Source organism: Sminthopsis crassicaudata, chromosome 2 (assembly GCF_048593235.1).
Source record: "Sminthopsis crassicaudata isolate SCR6 chromosome 2, ASM4859323v1, whole genome shotgun sequence".
Classification (NCBI taxonomy): domain Eukaryota; kingdom Metazoa; phylum Chordata; class Mammalia; order Dasyuromorphia; family Dasyuridae; genus Sminthopsis; species Sminthopsis crassicaudata.
This window is the reverse complement of record NC_133618.1, coordinates 433298678-433312202: the sequence shown is the minus strand read 5'-3', so window position 1 is coordinate 433312202 and position 13525 is coordinate 433298678. Positions and strand designations below refer to the sequence as shown.

The following is a 13525-nucleotide window of genomic DNA, read 5'->3' as shown; positions in this document are numbered from 1 at the left end:
ATATTGGGTTTTGTTCCTACTGTGTAAGAGACACTGTGGCAAGCTTCAGTAGTTTTTTTTTTTTTTTTTTTTTTTTTTTTGGTGCTGCTCTCTTCAGAGCTAATTCTGAGGATCTATAAAGTTTTCAATTTTTCTAAGGTGGTATGATTTAAGGAGTGGTGAGCTCACTAATCTCCTGCCTCTGGTCCATAAGTAAACATATGTACTCTTTTTTATCCTGGACCTGTGACCAAGATCATTGCTTCCCAGTAGCTGCAAGTTCTAACATGCTTGTGCTCCTCCTTGGGACTGTGATCTATGTTTATAATTCAGATCCCCATTTGCACAATGCAACAAAGTCCTGCACTTAGAACCAGCAAAATGGCCCCTTTATTTTTTTATTCTTCTTCTCCCTCTCTCCACATAGTGTATAATACCTTTATCTGCAGGTCCTATGCCCAAAGGAATGTAAATGTTGATCACTGAAACTTTGTTAGACACGTTGGGATTTAGGGGATCGAATCCTTTCTTAAGGACCATGCCTTAAGCCCAAATCACTCTGGGTATCATTGATTGGCCAATAGCAAGTTCCAGGCCAACCCTCACTTGGTCACTGTTTGGGCTATGATGATTCAAAGTGAATGTAAATAGTAATTGCTTCTGGTTTTGGCCAGAAACCCTGAGGATTTTTCCCTCAAAGGCTGATATTTTTAAAACCATCTTTGCCTTATTTCTTACCACTGAATGGGAATTGTTTCAGTCAATCATCAATCAGTTAATCAAGGGAAAGACTTTAGCTTAAAAAGTCCAAGGCCCCCACTGCATCCAGGGCCATCTCCAATCGTTCTGAGCTATATCTGGCCACTGGGCCCAGATGACTCTGGAGGACAAAGTGAGGCAAGTGATTTTGCATGGCTCTTTTTCACTTAAATCCAATTCATTTATATGTCATGGCATCACCTTTCTGATGCCTAGTCTTCTTTGATAATGAAGGACAAACAATAACTGGATGAAAAGCATCTGAGTCATGGTGGCAAAATACAGAAACCACTACAAGGAGGGGAATCATCCATTAGAACCAAGAATCAACAAAGCACTTATTAAGCACCTACATGATCCTCACTGGGCTAACTGCTAGGGACCAAAGACAAGAATGAGATGGTCTCTGCCTTTGAAGTGTATATAATTGTAACCTGCATTTTTAAATCTGGGATGTTTTGAATGCTTTTGCATGTGCAAGAGAATATTCCAATTATTGGCATGATGACAGGACATGAAATATCTACAGGAGTAGTAGAGTTGATGCAAGATCTTTGGGGAAGAAATATATTCATTGAGAAACACTTTTGGATTTATAAATTCTTTGGGAATCTTCTAAGTTGGAGAGAAAGACTGAATGTAGGGGAAGCCAGCTCCTTAACATGTCATCAGTTTCTCCTTAAGCTTCTTAAAGATTTTGGAGAATTTCCTTTTAAGTGAGATCAGGATTTTTCTTTCTTGATTCAAACTGAAATATCTTACTTCCATCAGAAGAAATTATTCACTTTTGTGCATTTTTCTTGCTTACTTTAATTTATATAACCTCTTTTTTTTTTTTTTTTTTTTTTTTTTTTTTTTTTTTTGCTTACTTGCTATTCAATATTTATAACAGTCTTTGTGTGACCAACATTTGGTGGGAAGAAGCCAACCTGACAGATGTAAATTTGGAGGTATTTTTTTCTATAAAGGACTAATGACCAGGAGAGTGATTTTTGTTTTGAACTTATCATACCCTGTACAACTGTTAGGCAGACACATACATGGTTGGTTCTCATCATTCATGGTAGTTAAGTTACTGTGAACAAGGAACTGGCAAACTCTGAACCCTTGCTATGAGAGGGAATATGGATAAAGCCGGAGAGCACTTTCCAGGGCTGCCTCACTTACAGATTAGTGAAGTTTTCATTTTTCTGGATGTATCCTATTGTTGAGTATTAATGCTGAACCTATTTATTGTTTATCCAATACCTCTTTTCTCAAAAAGGTGGATCATAGCTTTCCTAGACAATACTTTAGCCCTATCATTGGGAGCCATTCAGACAGTGAAGTCACCAACCCCAAACCCACAAAAACACCAAAAAGAAAAAACATGGCATCCAGCAGACCTTGTAAAGCCCGGTTATTATACAGTGTGAAACTGAGACAGGAAGTCAGAGGGCTGCCATTAGTTTGCTGGACGTCAGCTAGAGACGTGGCCCCTCCAATCCTTGTCACTTAACGGGGAGGAATGAGTATAAAAGTGTCAGTATTGGTTTTTGGATTACAAATACAGTTTAGCAAATTGGCGAAGTTGCAGGTTACAAAATCTATAAATATTGAAGATCAGCTAATTCTAGCCCAGCGTTCCTCTCAGAGACTGGGGGGAAAAGTTTGTTCAAATTCCCCATCCTTTTGCTCCTTTCAAGGCAGTCATTGTAGTCTCTTTCCCATAGGTATGGAAGATTCTAGAAATATCATTGGAAGCCTCTGGAAAGAACTGTATTTTGACTATCCATTTCAACATCCATGTCTTCAATGGGCCCACACAAACACTTATTCTATGGAGGAAACATACACATAAGTATATATTCAAATTAAATGTGAATTGATCTGTGAAAAGAACTTTGGGGAGATCAGGAATGGAGGTGGAGCTTGAGGCCAGGAGGGAAGAAATGTGTTTCAGGCGTGCTAGGCAATGTCAAAAAGGAGGAGAAATAAAGAAAATTTCATCGGCTTGCGCTACTGTGAAGTGGGGGAAAAACGTCATCTGTAAAATGGGAATAACGCGAACCGCACCTCCCTCCCAGGAGTTTTAAGGAGATTAACATGAGATATTTGCAAGGCACCTTCCAGCGCTGCGCAGATTAATGATTTACTAGTATCCCTGGAAGTAGCCATGAACTGTCACTTAATTTCCTACTCAGGTGGCCGAGGCTTTCTCCCGCTCCCGCCTCCACTACTGGCGCCCCGCCCCTTGTTTACTGCCGGGTTCCGAGCGCGGGACCTTTTTGTTTCCGGCTGTTTCTAAGTTATTCCGCTTAAGGTATAAGGAAGACTACAAGATAGCAGGGAAAACTTAAAACTGTCAGAAGCAGAAGTTGAAGGGATCCAAAACGATGGTTAATATTTAACAGAGGTTACAGAAGAGAGAACGCTGAAGGATGGGATTTGTAGTCTTTAACTTTTTGCAGTCCCTCCGGTGGAGATCGGGCTTGTGCGTATGCGCTTGCGCCATTTGGTTCCCAAAGCTTCCGGAATGGCTCTTGCCTCACCGGTGGATGGGCGGGATGAGTGCGCATGCGTGTTTTTTGAGGCGGCGTTCCTCGCTCCTGCCTAAGCGGTGGTTGGGCTACGTGAATACGCTTGCGCGTCTTAGACTGGAGGAACCAGCTTCTTTGCTTCTCTGCCCCTCTGGCGGTTGAGCAGAGGGAGTGCGCTTGCGTGTCCCCGCCCCTGCCTCCTCTGCGACGCGTGGGCGGCGGTTGGTTTCTGCTCTCCTGGGCGCGCGGCCCGGCTTTCTGTGCGCGGGATGGCGAGCGCCTCGGCCCTCGCGGGGAGCTCTGCTCTGGGGCTGGGTGCTGTCGGGGGCCCCGGGCCCTGGGGTAGCTCGACCGGGGGCCCGTCCCGTTATGTGGCCGGGATGCAGGAGCTGTTTCGGAGCCACAGCAAGACCCGCGAGTTCCCGGCGCACAGCGCCAAGGTGCACTCGGTGGCCTGGAGCTGTGACGGGCGCCGCTTGGCCTCGGGCTCCTTCGACAAGACGGCCAGCGTCTTCTTGCTGGAGAAGGACCGCCTGGTGCGCTCGGCCCCGGGGGGAGGCTGGCGTTCAGGAATTGGGGGGCTAAAAGGGCTCCTGGCCCGGGGGAGGCAGGAGCAGGAGGGAGAACGCCCCCTGGGAGGCCCGAGTGATCCGCTTGGTTTTTCCTGTACACTACATTCCATCTCCCACCACCATGCCTTTGCATAAATTGTCTTCCCTCCCCCCTTCCGTTACGTTTGGGCGCTGGTCAGGTTCAAGTCACCACGCTTTTCTTGCCCTCCTCTCCCCGCGTTCTCATGGCTACATTAATGTTCTTGATAAATTGTAGTGAACTTGAGATCCGACTCTGGCCCTTCCCCGTACACATTTGAGGACGGAACTTTTCGTTTCTGTGTGTCACATAATGATCACAAATACCTGTTGCTGTAGTAGGTGGTTATTACATATGTTTCTGAGCTGAATTGAAATATCTGGAGCTTTGGGGAGTTGAGAGGAATGGGAGTCTATTGGAGGATGGAGGAGATGCTGAAAAGTTCGAGGCCTGAGAATTGCGGGGTCTTGGGATATGAATGAGATGATGGGGAAGAGGGGAGGGGACCAGGGGAAAGAAGGAATGTGAGGAGCCCTTGCGGAGTGGAGGGAAGAAGTGCTCGGGGCCATGCAGAAGCCCCTCCACACTCCCCATGTTCCCGAGTAGCCACCGAAGCATTTGTATCTATCTATCTGAGTTAACAGACACCGCCCTCGTTTTAGGTAAAAGAAAATAACTACCGAGGACACGGGGACAGCGTGGATCAGCTTTGTTGGCATCCAAGTAATCCAGACCTCTTTGTCACTGCATCTGGGGACAAAACTATTCGCATCTGGGATGTCAGAACTACAAAATGCATCGCTACTGTGAATACTAAAGGTGATTCTCCAGAGGGAGGGACTGTCATGGGGTAGTACCTAATGTTGTACGGAAATCGGAGTTGAAGACAGGGTAATGTCCCAGTGTGGACTTTTTGCAGGCTGGTGACCTGGGGGAGTAAGTGCACCTCAGTCTGTTTCCTTCTATTGAAATTGTGATAGTTATTTTCACCTCAGTTTCACAGGTTTTATTGTAAAGCAGTACAGAAATGGGAACTAATATTTGCACGCAAATTAATTTACAAAAGTGATTACAAAGAATTTTTTTCTACCTTTGCATCCAATCATTCTTTTATCTAATATGCTTTCTCAATCTCTTTATATATATAAATATATCTACTGATCTAGTGGAAAGAACATTAGATTTAAAAGCCAAACAAGTTGGGCTCAAATTACTACCTGTAACTTTAGATAAATTATTTGATCTTTCTGGGCCTCAGTTTTTTCATTTGTAAAATGAGAATAATACTTGCACAATCTACTTCAAAAAAAAGTACCATGAAAGCTAGGAAAACGAGTTCAACCATGGCCTCTGAGACAAACGACTGACACTTGGGGCAGATCACGTAGCTTATCATTACTCTAGATCCATGGTGTCAAACTCAAGTAGAATCTCTGTAGGTGCCATATTGATTTAGAAAATCATAACTTTTAAAAAATTATTTTGTTAAACATTTCTTAATTAGATTTTAATCTGGTTAAATAGAGGCTTTGACATCTGCTTTAGGGAGTTTAAGACAGTAAGTTGCAGAAGAGATGCTGACTTGTATTTGTAGAGTGAGTGTATTCACTCTCTTCTCACTGTGCTCCCTATATAAATGAAATCACAGAAGTCCACTTATAAATTTGTTGTGAGGAAAGTGCTTTTTTGTTTCTGTAAAGATGAGTTTAGATTTACTCTATTTGATAAGTGGTCATTGGGTTTAGAATATTTAGCAGTTTATGTGATGTTTCCTAACTAATATCAAGCTGAATGAGGTATTCAAAGAAAAGTTTTGATCTTGTATTATAATAAACCAACTTGCTTTTACATAGTGCTTTAAGATTTACAAATTTCATAACAATGAATCTTAGATTTGATAGTGCAAAATATTACTGTCTTCATTTTATTGACTGAATCTTGGAAATTGTGATATGCCTAGGATCACATAGCTAATAAATATCATAATTAATATTTGAATGCAAGGTTTTCAATTTCATGTCCTGTGTCCTTTGCATTGTACTACAGCTGTTCCTTAGAAAATTTATTTGGTGGTTCTTAGTCAAGTCACTTTGCTTATTTTTTTCTTTCTAGGAGAGAATATTAATATTTGCTGGAGTCCCGATGGGCAGACCATTGCTGTGGGCAACAAAGACGATGTGGTAACTTTCATTGATGCTAAAACCCATCGTTCAAAAGCAGAGGAACAGTTTAAATTTGAAGTAAATGAAATCTCCTGGAATAATGATAACAATATGTTCTTCCTGACAAATGGCAATGGTTGTATCAACATTCTCAGGTAATGGGTATCACCCAGCTCTCCTGTTTCTCTCCTAATTTTTCTCCTATTTATTGCTGCTACAGACTTGTAGAATGTTAGAACAGGAAGGAGTTTTAGAACCTAGAATGTCTTACTGATTTGGCTAATCAACTCACATTTAGGGTTATACTTGTTAGGCTTGTGTTTTCCTATTATTTCTTTTGTACCGATTTTTAACCTTACCTTTTAAGTCACTACTTTGTTCTTGTGATTACTTTTTCTTATGCCACCTTGATGTTAGTCTTCCCATTGGTTCTTCATTTGCTGTCCAATCCCAAATTCCTTGAATTTACTTAGATTAGAACATAGAATATTAGAAGTAGAAAAGGGACCTCAGAAATCATCTAGTCCAATTTCCTTATTTTATGGATGAGGAAACTTAGATTCAAAAAAGGGACTTGCTCTAAATCATACTGCTAGTTAGTGGTTGAATAGAGATTCACACCCAGGGCTTTTTTCATTATATCACGTTTCTGAACATTTCCTTGGAGGCTGGGATCTATTGGATACTGAGCTGTACAATATAGACCCTGCGGTAATTGGGCTGGAGGTGAATGCCTAGTGAGATATTTTAGCTCTTTTCCCTATTATGAGTTTCATTAAAGTAGTCATTACTTGGAGAGAGAATGTTTGTCATTGTGATTGCAGATTTATAGAGAGAAGGTAACATGTTTTAGTAAGAGCAGTTGAAAGAGGGTTAGATTTAAGTCCTAATGACTTGGATAGGAATTCCAACTGCCTAGTTAGCAGTTGTATCCCTTTAGGCAATTCACTAAACTGATAAACTAAACCCTCAATTTCTTCATCTGTGAAATGAAGGGATTTAGTGCTTTTCATTTTATAGTTTTCATTTTGGTTACTTTTTTTTTCTGAATTCGTGAAGACATTCTCCCCTTAAGATCATAACTTAAGATTTATGTGGTACTTTATACAATACGTATAGCACATACCTAGTGCCAGCATTATCAGAATGGTTTTGGGTCACACAGCTATATCTGGTTCCAGTCATCATATTACTCTTACTCATTAAATATCTGAGAGCTTATTGTGTAAATTGTACTATCCTTCTGAGAAGGATAACATATAAAATAAATATTGATCCTTCTCTGGGAGTTGTGTCTAGGAGATTAAATGAGATGTGAACATAGTCATAATGTAAGTGCCATGTAAATGATACAAATGTTCTTTAGGAGTTCAGAGAGGAGAGAATGAAACTTTATGTTGATCACATAAAAAGAGTATAAACTGAAAGCCAGGTGAAATTCAGGGAAGCAAAATAGGTAGAGATGTGCCTCTCTATCATTTATCATGCTCTTTTGGATGAAGAGTAGGGCATGTTCCCTATTGATAGGTGGAAGAAGCAAAGACAAGGATCTAAGGCCAGCAGTGATACTTTGAGAGGGTCATTCCTCACCGTGGTGTTCAGTTTTGTTTGGACTACAATTAGGATGATACATTTGGAGCTGGAAGGGACCTGATCTTTTAATTTTACAGATGTGGAATTTTACAGATTTTATAGGCCAGAGAAGTTACATGACTTGTTCAAGTTAGCACAATACTAGACCTAGGATCTTAAAATTAATTATTTTTTAGACAGGATTTGAACCTACATTTTTTGACTTTAAATCCAGTGCTGCTACTACTCTACTATGCTAATTAATTCATACTATCATAATTCAGGTCTTCAATTTTTCTTGCTTGAATTGTTTTAGTAGCATCTATTGAGGAAACTAGATGGTCCAGTGGATGGAGCTGGATCTGAAGTCAGGAAAAATCATGTCTCAGATACTAGTTGTATGACCTTAGACAAATCACTTAATCTTTTTTAGCCCTAGTTTCCTGATTTGCAAAATGGAGATAATTATGTACTTCCCTCCTGGGGTTGTTGTAAAGATAAAATGAGGTATTTATAAAGTGTGATATGAAGTAGAAATTGATAAGGTTAATGAGAGATGCAAAGTATTCTTTGAAAACATGAAGGGAGAAGTAACTTTGAACTCACATATAAAACTGCTTTATAGTTTAAAAAACATTTTCCTTAAAACAATCATAAGAGAGAAGTAATCAACAAGTATTTATTAAATACCTACTATGTGCTGGGCACTAGGGATGTGAAGATAGACATGAAATAAACCCTGCCTTCAAGGAGCTTACTGTGCATTTTATTGTAGAGATAATAAGGACATTTAAATTAATATGCAAAATAACTGCAAGTTAATTGTGGAAGGGGGAAGGAAAGACACCTGTTGCTAGAGGAACATCTTTATATATAACTGTTGATGCCTGATATAAGCTTTGAGAGAGAAAGTATTTATGAAGTACTTATAATGCTCTGAAAGGGATTCTGAGAGATATAGGTGAAGAGGGAATATTTTTCTAGTTATGGAAATGGGTAAGGGGAGTGAAAAAGAATAGGTATTATGAATATTACCTCTTAATGTGATGGTGAGGAAAATGTAGCTCAGAAAAGTTAAATGTAATTGGCTGGGTTGCCCCACATCTCAGTTAATTAAAATTTGGGTCAATTCCTAAGCCAATGCATTTGCTAATAAGTTAGATCCAGGTTGTCAGTGGGTTGTACTTCTGAGTATGTGGATAAATGATCTATGTGCCTTGTTCTGTGTTCTTTTTAGCTATCCTGAGTTGAAGCCTGTGCAATCCATCAATGCCCATCCTTCCAATTGCATCTGTATCAAATTTGACCCCACTGGGAAATACTTTGCCACAGGAAGTGCTGATGCACTGGTTAGCCTTTGGGATGTTGATGAATTAGTGTGTGTGAGATGTTTTTCCAGGTCAGTAGTACTTCCTTATCATTCATCTCTTGTGCCTAACTATGCAACAGTATTTTGTCCATTCTCATTTGTTCTTTACATTTCTTAGATGGGGTTCACATAATGAAAGATGGAAGCTTTTTGGTTCTGTGTAATATGGCCTTTATTCTTGCTGGGAGACTGTTTTCCTTTTCTAGTTACGTGTGTGTGTGTGTGTGTGTGTGTGCGCGCGTGTGCGCGCTACATAAAAAATTATATTTAATTTAATTTTAATTTAATGATGAATAAACATCCCTATTCTATAGATTGGATTGGCCAGTGAGAACCCTCAGCTTTAGCCATGATGGGAAGATGCTTGCATCAGCATCTGAAGATCACTTTATTGACATTGCTGAAGTAGAGACAGGTAAAAAAATTCCACTTAAGGAAATTAGCATTATGTTTAATAATGTGAAACAAAGTACAGCTGGCAAAAACTTCAGATCTGTGTTTTCACTTTAATTTTTACAGCTGATAAAGCTGATATGAAGTAACTTATCCAAGATATCATAATTAGGCAGTGGTAGAGCTGACATTTAAAAATTTTCTAAAGTTAAGAACCTCAAAATCACTTTCTGAGTGAGTTGAATTATCTAAACTGTTCCTCTATCCCAATAGTTTTATACTAAAAGAAACAAATTTGTGGTGGTAGGGAAGTATGTCTAGAGTTGCATTTTGCATCTATTTAAAAAATTCCTTAGTAAGTGGTGAGTTGTATTTTGTATCTGTTAAAAAAATTCCTTAGTCAGTGGTTTATTTTGTAGGTGCCTTTCACTTTAGCTTCTAAAGCCTGAAAATGTTCAATATTTTTAGATAAAAGATTTTATGAAATTACCTTTGACATGATATTGACAGATATGCAGTTTTAGAGTTCTTCTGGAGGACAATAAAAACCTCAAAGATATATAAAAAAAAAGTTGAGTAAAGCACTTTGACAACCCTTTGAAATGCTAATGCAGTGAATGAATAGCCACTAGCTTAAAATTCATAATTCAGTGTGATATCTGGAGAGCAAAAGCGGATCTGTAGATCTCAAGAAATCAAACTAAGGAAAGCTTTGAAGCAACTTGACATTATTCTCTTTGATTCATCTTAATTTTGAGGGAATAATCAACACAGGAAGATTTTTTTATTCATACAGATTTGGATCATATCCATTTTGCAAAGGAGGAAACTGGAGCTAAGAAAATTAAGTGACTTATCTAAGATCACATAGCGAGTGTCCAAGACAAGGTTTTGGTCTTGGTTTTGAAAACCCAAAGTGAAAGCTACCTTTTCATGATGTACAGATCTGCTTGTCAAAGTTCAGCAATGCAAAATGAGGAATGATACAAATAGGACCTACTTCAAAGGATTATTAGGAAAGCATTTTGTAAATTTTAGGGCTTTACATATGGACTTTTATTGACCCATGTTGGCCTTTGTTGGAAAATTTCATACCTTTAAATATTATCGATATTTACTTGAAAGAATTTTAGTTCTTAATTTCCTTTTTTTGTGCCTTTATGTTTCAAAGGAGAAAAAAACTTGAGGACATAATTTTACCTCTCTGAGCCTTAGTTTTTATATCCTTTACCTAAGGATAATCCTTATGTAGCTCGAGGTAATTTTGAAAAAGTACTTTTTGGGTCTTAAAGTGCAATAGAAATAAGAAATTTTATTTCTGATCAATCTGTATGTGAATGTATCTGACTTGTTTTCTGTGTCTGTTGATTGTAGGTGATAAGCTCTGGGAGGTGCAGTGTGAGTCTCCAACATTCACGGTGGCTTGGCATCCCAAAAGACCTTTGTTGGCATTTGCTTGTGATGACAAAGATGGCAAATATGACAGCAGCCGGGAAGCAGGGACTGTGAAGTTATTTGGACTTCCTAATGACTCTTAAAAGGAGGCTGGAGAGTCCAGTCTGGAGAGGGGAGCACTGGTTCAGAAGAGAGGCTGGGAGAAAGGCCTGGGAAAGTCAGGCATTGTTTTGTCTAGTTTGTTTGGTCTGTTTTTCCCCAGAGTACATTCTCCCCCATCACCAAATATCCCAGTAGAAGAGAAAGTTGTTCCATGTCCACCTATTTGAATAAGATAGTACAACTTTTGGCAGTATTTTTGTGGGAGTGTATGGGGGGGTGAGGGGGTGATGGCAGAGTTTCCATTTATAGTAATCTGTTAATACAAAGAGCACTGAATTTAAAGAGTCAGAGCAAGGGAAAGAAGACTGGATTTGAAATTAGGGGCTTCTATTTACAGCTTAGTTCTGCTACTACTTAAAACTTTGCCTCTCTGGGCCTTAGTTTCTCATTTTTAAAATGAGGGATTTGGATGATTTAAATCCTATTATCTTTCTGTCTCAGGGGACTGTCCTATGTTGTTCAGAAATCCTAGGAATTTCTGCAATTGGAATTTTGTTAATTTCAATTGCAATAATTAATGGAATTTTTGTTAATTAAATGGAAAAATTTCAATTTCCTCCCTTTTTTATTGCCTTGAATTTTGAGGTGTTATAAAGCTATATTTCATAACCTTTGCTGACTCCAAAAGTTGTTGGTTTTAGGAAGTGACAACCTCACTTCTTGATTAAAGAGATTGAATGGCCCACATTAGTAATTTTATCAAAGACTGGTGCTTTAGTACCACAGTCCTGAAAATAATAGCTCACTTCTCTATAAAGAGAGGGGCTTGGATTAAATGACTTATAAATTTCTGTGATCCATTTTTTATGGCACTTGGTTTGCAAAATAATTTCCTTACAATAACTCTTAAGGGGAGGGCAGAGAGGTTTTTATTCCCATCTTAAGGTGATGAAACTGGCATAGAGAGGCTTAAATAATTTACCAAGGGGTCACATGGCTAGTCAGGTATTTCTCTGAGTGACTAGGTGTTAAAACACAATTTCAATTTGCTACCTCATTTGGGTATCCCCATATGTGATGTATGTCTTGATAGCTCTCCTCTGCTCATACTCATTCTACTTGTGGGTCCAGGGTTGATGAAGAGGAATGTAATATTTTTGGGGAAGTATTTTTTAAGAATGATTTTGATATTTTAGCTTTTAATAAAAGTTAAATTTTGGGGCATTCTTACAATTTAGTAAGGTGGTACCGGATTTTTAAATTTTCTTTATCTATGAGAGATGTATAAAAATAATTGTGGGTGACCTTGCTCTTTATCACTTTGAATCCTGATTTGAATCCTTAACTTCTTTGAGAAGTTGAAGCTGATTTGTGATCATTTTAAGCTATTATTTGCTACCTTACAATAACAGTTTCCCATTTCTTTGATGAAAGTTTTTAAAATACTATGAAGGCTGCAGGGTCTAGAGATTGTCATCTTTATTTTATAGGGTGGGTCTAATTCAACCAGTCAAGAGGTATCCTTTGGAGTAGCCTAGAAATCTATTTTTGGTCCTACACTTAAAGATTTTATATCACCTAGATTTTCCTTGGTATCCTTCCCCCATCCTTTTCTAGAGAGCCATCTAGGATTTAGAAAAGTATTTAAAAAGAAAAAAAGGAAGAGGAGGAAAAAAAATACATCAAAATTGATAAAACATTGAAGAAATTTGACATACTCATTATTTCATACCTGTAGACTCACCCCTGTTCTGCATCTCTGCTAAGGAGTGAAAGATGCTCACTTTTTAAAATGTATTCAGTGAATTAAAGGTATAGATTGACATATTAATCAGATTTGCAGATGGCACAAAGTTGTAAGAGATAATAAATAGGACTCAAAAAGATGTTGATGGGCAAGAATGTTGAAATGACTAATAAGATGAAATTTTAAAAGAATAAAATTTAAATCTTACATTTAGAACAAAAATCATAAGTATAAATTGAGGGGAACATGGTTGGAAAGAAGTTTGAAAAAGATCTGGGGTGTGTGTGTGTGTGTGTGTGTGTGTGTGTGTGTGTGTGTGTGTGTGTGTGTGATTTAATTGAATTACATTGTGAAGCAATGGGGGGCCACCTGTGATAGTTTAGATAATCCTCCCAAGTATTCAGGTAGTCTGCCCTCTTTAGATCACACTTTAAATATTGTGTTCGGTTCTGGATATCATAGTTACAAAAAAAGTGATAAAAAGTTGTAGCACAAGAGACTGGAGGAGGGCATATAGGTTGGTTCCTGCTATATGAGGACTGAATAAAGGAACTGGAGATTTAGTTGGGAGAGGGGAGTATTTGAGGGATGATTTTGGGGGTGGTGCTGAAAGGTTTCCATAGCTGTCATAAGTGTCTATAGAAGAGATTATACTTGTTTCGTTTGGCCCCAGAGGACAGAATGAGCAGCAGTCTCTCTGGGACTCCCCTTTACTCCAAAGTATTCTTGAGAGGCAGAATTGTACATTGGAAACAACTATGGATTTGGAGCCATAGAACTTGGATTCTTAATAGTTCTCTGTTACTTGTTATTTGTGTGACCTGTGACAGGTCCTTGAATCTTGTGATTCTTGTAGCAAAATTAGATTTGAAAAGTATGTATGAAGTATAGTAAGGATTTCTTTTGGGGTTTAGTTTTTGACAAGATGGTCCTTCCT

General features: G+C 38.6%; 1 protein-coding gene across 1 annotated transcript; it reads left to right on the top strand.

Moving 5' to 3' along the window:
• The first annotated feature begins 3418 nt into the window (after positions 1 to 3418).
• On the top strand, positions 3419 to 12078 carry THOC3 (THO complex subunit 3). The gene is made up of 6 exons (XM_074292169.1): positions 3419 to 3793; positions 4511 to 4667; positions 5961 to 6165; positions 8820 to 8981; positions 9266 to 9366; positions 10719 to 12078. The coding sequence occupies exons 1-6, from the start codon at positions 3527 to 3529 to the stop codon at positions 10880 to 10882; spliced, it is 1056 nt and encodes a 351-aa protein (XP_074148270.1). The 5' UTR covers positions 3419 to 3526; the 3' UTR covers positions 10883 to 12078.
• The last annotated feature ends 1447 nt before the right edge of the window (positions 12079 to 13525 follow it).

Bases quoted from the DNA above. Each gene is read 5' to 3' on its own strand.
- THOC3 (XM_074292169.1), top strand. From the start codon at position 3,527: ATGGCGAGCGCCTCGGCCCTCGCGGGGAGCTCTGCTCTGGGGCTGGGT. The intron at 8,982-9,265 runs GTCAGTAGTACT...CCTATTCTATAG, and splicing joins TGTGTGAGATGTTTTTCCAG to ATTGGATTGGCCAGTGAGAA. The intron at 9,367-10,718 runs GTAAAAAAATTC...TGTTGATTGTAG, and splicing joins CATTGCTGAAGTAGAGACAG to GTGATAAGCTCTGGGAGGTG.